The 6,619-nt window shown below is 42.7% G+C and overlaps 1 protein-coding gene across 2 annotated transcripts in view; it reads left to right on the top strand.

The window, feature by feature from the left end:
* Positions 1-2,259: 2,259 nt before the first annotated feature.
* KCNJ8 (potassium inwardly rectifying channel subfamily J member 8) overlaps positions 2,260-6,619 on the top strand; it is a 6,805-nt gene continuing 2,445 nt past the window's right edge. Inside the window, exons 1-2 of one of the 2 annotated variants that reach the window (XM_004713795.3) lie at positions 2,260-2,288; positions 3,182-3,621. In XM_004713795.3, the coding sequence (XP_004713852.1) occupies positions 3,248-3,621 (374 nt within the window). In that variant the 5' untranslated portion in view covers positions 2,260-2,288; positions 3,182-3,247. Of the gene's footprint in view, positions 2,289-2,916; positions 3,622-6,619 lie in introns of those variants that run through there. The other variant, XM_045288476.1, reaches the window with a different exon arrangement.

Genomic DNA, 6,619 nt, shown 5'->3' with positions numbered 1-6,619 from the left:
AAAAGCATATTGCATTGGGTATATCTGCTGCAAATATTTCTTTAAAGTATTAAAAAGCAAAGGTGTCACGAAGCCATGGTACTTTCATTCACTCTGAATTCATGGGAAAGGTGGATAGTTAGTGAGGAAGACCCGAGGACTTGTGTCTTTGAATTATGGTGTTAGCAAAGAATATTGAAGAAACTATGGATGACCAAAAAAACGAGCAAATCTATCTTGGAAGAAACACAGCCAGAATTCACATTAGTAGAGAGGAAAGCAAGACTTGGTGTTATATACTTTAGATGCTTTATCAGGAGGGACCAGTTCCTGGTGGCTGTCATGCTTGGTAAAGTAGAGGGTCAAGACCCCTAAGGAGATGAATTAGCAGAGTGGCTACATTTGACTCAAACATAGTAAGGGTCACGCAGATGACACAGAACCACGCAGTGTTTTTATTTATCTCACATGGAAGATATTGTTAAGAATAGGAACCACTTGCTGGCACCTAACAATAGTTATAACAAAAATCACTTTCCTAAGCTCAGGTTGCGTTTATCCATTTACCTGCAGTCCCTACATACTTTCGACATCTTGTCAGGTGAGGACATTATGAAGGACAAGGCTTGGTAAAGTAGAGGGAATCGCTCAAGAAGACGGACCGACACCGTGGCTGAAACAAGGGCTCGGTCATGGGAACACTTGTGAGGGTGGCGCAGGACCAGGCAGTGTTTGGTTCCGTTGTGCATCAGGTCGCCGCGGCTTGGAACCAAGACAGCACTGAACAACAACAAGGATAAAACCCTGTGCTGGTTTCACATGCCACAAGCACATCTCGTTGTTTTCATTGCTGAGGGTGTCTATCTAGTTGCCAACTTTGTCACCTACTCTTTTGTTTTGACCACAATATCAGGGTGATTTGTATTTCTTTACCTGAACCAATGACTTTTTTGGAAAATGAAGTCATACTTAAAGTAAAAGTCGGAGGAAAAAATTTAAAACATAAACAACTTTTGTTCAGTGATGGATGTTTTGTAACTAATAATAAATTAATGTCGACATATTTTATAAAACAATTTGCTGTGGGCACTCGTGCAATCTAGGAAATATTCAATGTAAGTCATTTACAACTAGATGTATCATATATTATTCTGTGATTACAGTTGATAGTAAACAATAAGATTCTGTATAATTTGATGGGGTGAGGTCCACGGTGGGGAGGAAAGGTGACCCCTACATTGTCTCACTGGATGACAGCAACCCTAGCGACACCACTGTGGGAGGAGGCAATGTTTCGCTTGGTGTGTGTTAGTCACTAAAAACTGATGCTGAAGCAATAGTGGACACATGGAGTCTCAGAACATCGTCCACCTGTCTGTATGTCACTACGAAACTGAAATTAACTCTCAGCAAGTTGATTACCCCTCACAGTGACCCCAGTGGTACTGCCCCGGCGGATTACTGAGGCTTTAAAGCTGTAGGAGCAGAAAGCCTCCTCTGTCTCCCAGGAGCGGCTGGTGGTTTCAAAATGCTGACCTTGTGGCTAGCGACCCACTACGCCACCAGAGCTCCCTTGCCACAACTAAAGAGAGGTTTAATGCGTGGGCAAATGTCTGAGTTCCTTGAAAGACTATCTCCTGACCTCTACCTTTGCTTGTATTACATCTGAAACAGCCCAGTTGTCTATCCATGTTGCAACAAAGTAAGTTTTCCTTACATGCGTGAACTTGGACTAGGAAGTTCTCTCTCTGATCAGCAAGCCTTTTAAAGACATATATGTCACGCCAGCGACAGCGGGTCGCCGCTACTGGGACAGAGCTAGAGCTCAGGTTCCGCCCTCCCCCAGGGGTGCCCCTCCCATAGCGGCTCCCTCCTCCCCCGAAACGCGCCTCCCCCTCCGCCCCCCGCTCCCCAACCTCCCGCACCGCGGCCGTCTCTGAGGTCAGGCGCACGTCACCGCCACAAAGGGGAGGCTGATTTGGGGAGCATCTGCCCCCACCCCACCCCCACCCTGCAGCTTCTCTTCCCCAGCCCCTCCTTTGCCCATCGTGGCTGCCAAGAGAATCCAGGCGAACCAGGGGAGGGAGATCTCCTCCCATCACCCTCTCCTTCGTCCCTCTGCGCAGTTAAAGTCAATTGCACCTTTTCCTATTTGATCTCTTCTATGTAGACCTCTCGGTCCCGGGATCGGTCCTTCCGGCTCCCGCGGCAGCTGCCCCCGCGCGCCGGGATGGGAGAGCACGGGACCTGGCGGCGCTCTGCCGGCGCGTGCTCGGAGGTCCAGCCGCCGCGTCCGCTGCCCGGACTCTGTAAGTTTCAGCGCGCCGCGGGCGCGGGAGGGGCGGGGGGATGGCTTTCCACGTCCCCGCGGATGACTTCAAATGCACACGGATCTGCAATGGTGGGGGTCTGGTCAAGCGTTGTACTCGAACGGGACTGCAGCCCACACCTTGTCAAGAAGTTTTCAAGTTCCACTCGGTTCCGTGGGAAACTTTTTTTCCTCTTCTTCTTTTCGTACTATAACTCATACTTCCTTCCAATTCAAAATAATGCTTCCAAACGCTCTTTACAGAGCACATAGTTTATGGTTGCTCTGTGTCAGATCACACGAAACATAATTTACACTGCGCAGAAGTCTGCGGCCTTTTTCTTCTTCTAAAAATAATGGAGAGAGAATTCCCCATTTTTACTTTTAATATTTCTGTACCATCCGAATATCTCAATAAATACACCCTACAGCCCTGTGGCCTTAATTTTCATGTTGCCTCTTTGAGCCGATAGCTTTGCCTTCCTCTCAGACCTGGCTGGTCTCAGGGCGCTCTGTCTCTGAGCCTGCCGTTTCCATGAAAACTCTTGGCTTCGTAGAATGAAGGCTATGCCTATGTGTCGAGACTAAAAAGGACGATGGGTACGGCTTTCCCTGATTCAGACCTAATAACAATTTCTGTGGGATCCCGGAACTCAAGCAAACGCCAGCTCTGTGCTTTTTATTCATTAAATCATAATTTTAGCTTTGCATGTCCCCTTGCATGTACAGATGTGCTTCTGAATCCGAGACTGGAGAAGTGAGATGACTGGATATTGTTATCTGTAGCTTTACATCTACGTCTATCTGTATAGCAGTCAGCACGCAGGTCGACTTATTACTCTACAGCTATCATCTTCGTCATCGTCATTGCTAGTCATCGTTTCTCGCCTGCAGGAGGACGGGTCTTGGAAGGAGAGAGGTCAGAGGCAGGTGTAGAGTTGGCTGTGGTGGCGGGGGACTATGTTGGCCAGAAAGAGCATCATCCCGGAGGAGTACGTGTTGGCGCGCATCGCGGCGGAGAACCTGCGAAAGCCGCGCGTCCGAGACCGGCTCCCCAAAGCCCGCTTCATCGCCAAGAGTGGGGCCTGCAACCTGGCGCACAAGAACATCCGAGAGCAAGGACGCTTCCTGCAGGACATCTTCACCACGTTGGTGGACTTGAAATGGCGCCACACGCTGGTCATATTTACCATGTCCTTCCTCTGCAGCTGGCTGCTCTTTGCCATCATGTGGTGGCTAGTGGCCTTTGCCCATGGGGACATCTATGCTTACATGGAGAGAAGTGGAATGGAGAGAAATGGTTTGGAGCCCACTGTGTGTGTGACTAATGTCAGGTAAGAGTGCAGTGGGAGGGGCAGGCCGAGAACACACTTAGTGCCCTTTATCACTTTCTTATGCTGTTGAGCGTAAGATTTTATTAAAGACTTGCTTTACGAGCAAAAATCCCAAATAATAGCAGTCATCATCTAAGCTATTAGAAACCTTCTAAATTGCAGTTTTATGGATAATGAGTTTCTGAAATGTCAAACATTAATTCCTTGGAGTAGACTTGATCATTTTATACCATTTTTTTAAATGTTGTGGCTCAATCTGTTCACAATACGAATGTCTATAAATTAATATCTCTTATCAACAAAACTTATTATGCAGATGCCAGTAATATTTTCCTACATGTCTCTTATTTGTAACTTTTTTTTAGAAATAATAGTGAAATGGGAAGACACTGATGAGTCAGTCTTAGATTTAAAATGCACTAAAAATAAAATATATAAGTAAATATAAACCTTGTTTCATTAAGATCCTATTAACTATTTCCTTCCTTAAATAAAGTTATGTTAAAATACAGGACTAGAAAAAAATACGTTTTTTTCATGGAAATTGGTCCAAATATTCATGGAAAGGAAGTGATTTAATGTTGAACTCCTTTTTCAAAATCTTCGTGGACTAAGAATGAGACACTTCTTAGATTACCTAATGTTTGCCATTTCTCTTAGCAGTATTTCAAGACATGTATAGTGAACTCATTTTCAATAATTCTCTTTCCATAATTTTAGATGGGATAAGGACATTTGCTGAAGGTGATATGTATTCTAATTTATTTTGTTGGGTTACTGTAAAAAGATGATTTCTCTCATGGGAAAAAAAAGCATTTACTCTGAGGCAAAACAACTGTAGTAGTGATAGAGTTTCCCCAGGACGTTTTCTGAATAATGTGCCAAATTCACGTAGTACACAAAGCAAAGAAACCCACTGCCAGGAACCTGTAAAGAATAAGACCGTTGCTAATCCTAGACTCTTATAAAGCTAGCAGACCACTGCAAGAACCACAAACTCGGCCCGCAAACGTGTCCAACTTCTCATTTCCTAAGGAACTGCAATGTCAGCATGTCTTGGAGAATGTAACATTTGTACATAGAGGTAGCACACCACAGATTTCAGGACAAAATAAAACGCCCAGCTTGATTACTTTTACCACTGAGTAAATGTTATTTGCTGGTCAACCCCAACATTTGTTTTAAAGGAAAATGTAGGTGCACAATGTAGGTGGTCATCAGGACACCAGTTATCCTGAAAGCCATAAGATATGATGTGTAGCAAGTATTTGAAGGCCAAACATAATTTTGTACAATAGGTTCTTTAGGAAACGTAATAGCACTGGCGCCGAGTCCGTTTCATCGGAAGAGAAATGTTTGATAAACAGGCAGTTGCTACTCATAAACAGAGATAAAAACGCTAATTGTTGAAAATAAGAAGTTTTATTCACAAACCGAAGATATTGCCTTTTTTTTAATAAGATAATGAGATCATTAAGCTAGTCATTAAGTGTAAGTCATAAAACTCAGATCCTTCCAATGATTGTTTAAACCAGCAGTTCTCAACCTGTGGGTCGCGACCCTTTGAGGGGTTGAGCGACCCTTTCACAGGGGTTGCCTGATTCACAACAGTAGCAAAATTACAGTGATGAAGTAGCAACAAAAATAATTTTATGATTGAGGGGTCACCAATTAGGAAGGTTGAGAACCACTAGTTTAAACACAATTTTTAGAGGGTTTACTGATTATTTAAAAGTTAACTCTCATTTTTTTCTAAGAAGATATAATTGGAAGCATGTCAATTTAATCCCTTGATGCATGCCTATTTGTATGAATAAGTTAACTAAGAGAAATGATGAAAATAAAATGGGACAAAATTGATCTTATCAGCATAGCAATTTTAACATTTAAAATTGTACCTCCTACCTAAAAAATATTCTTTGCTATCTGTTAGGCTGTTCTAATGTTGCTGATCTCATTTTTAAATGGTGGTACCACTTGTACTCTCATTTCAACATACAGTTTAACCATAAGAGAAACCCACTGCCATCAAGTAGATTTTCACTTAAAGTGGCTCTTAGAGGACAGAGTAGAACTCACTGTTCTGTAGGGGTTCTGAGACTATAAATCTTTACCACAGTCAACTGCCTCTTCTTTATTCCAAGGAGCAGCTGGTAGGTTTGAACAGCTGGCCTTTAGGTTAGCAAGCACACACTTAACCCATTGCACCATCAGGCCCCCCATCATAAAATATGTTACATGACACATTTTTAAATCATCAAAAATATAGAAGCAGAAAAATCTGTTCCTTCACAAAGGGAAATTAAAAGATAGCTAATAATGATTCTTATTCTTTGAATTCCTTTTCCTTTCATAAGTTCAATGTCCTGTCATGTCATTTAGTCGGGTAAAAACCTTTTTTTGAGTAGTTACCCACCAATATTTCTAAGCACCGTTCTCCATTGTTTTATGGGGACTTCCTTTCCCCTTTGTGTAGACAACTGAGTTAGAATGTAAACCAGCATTATTTCCTCTTTCTCAATATGATTCCCTCTCAATCTCTGTAGCAGAGCAAAAGAACAGCTAAACATTTTCATCTGCTGACAGTTTAGGATGATAAGTGTCCATAAAAGGATGGATCTGGTACCATAGCACGTTGAACATTAAATTCCTTCATAAAATCAAGGATATGCCAAGTATGGTGCATGAATATTCCCTCAAATGTTAAATAAAACAGAACATTTGCTACTAGTCACTGAAGTATGTATATATTATCAGCAATTAGTCTCGGATCTATGCCACTCCTCTGGAGCCCATTCTTGTCCTTTGCAATTGTTTTGGACCATGTCGCATACCTTGTTTTATACAGCAATTCATGTGGTTTCATAAATAATTCATAAGGATTCCTTTATCTCCAGAAAGAAAAAGAAAAGGCAGCCTTCGACTCCATTTAAAAGCTAACTTAAAAAAATTATTTATGCATGCTCCTTTACCAACACCCGCCTGCCCCCGCGGGCCT

This window comes from Echinops telfairi, unplaced genomic scaffold (assembly GCF_000313985.2).
Source record: "Echinops telfairi isolate 266 unplaced genomic scaffold, ASM31398v2 ScPeMD7_21;HRSCAF=78, whole genome shotgun sequence".
In the NCBI taxonomy this organism is placed as follows: domain Eukaryota; kingdom Metazoa; phylum Chordata; class Mammalia; order Afrosoricida; family Tenrecidae; genus Echinops; species Echinops telfairi.
This window is presented reverse-complemented; position numbering and strand designations above follow the sequence as displayed.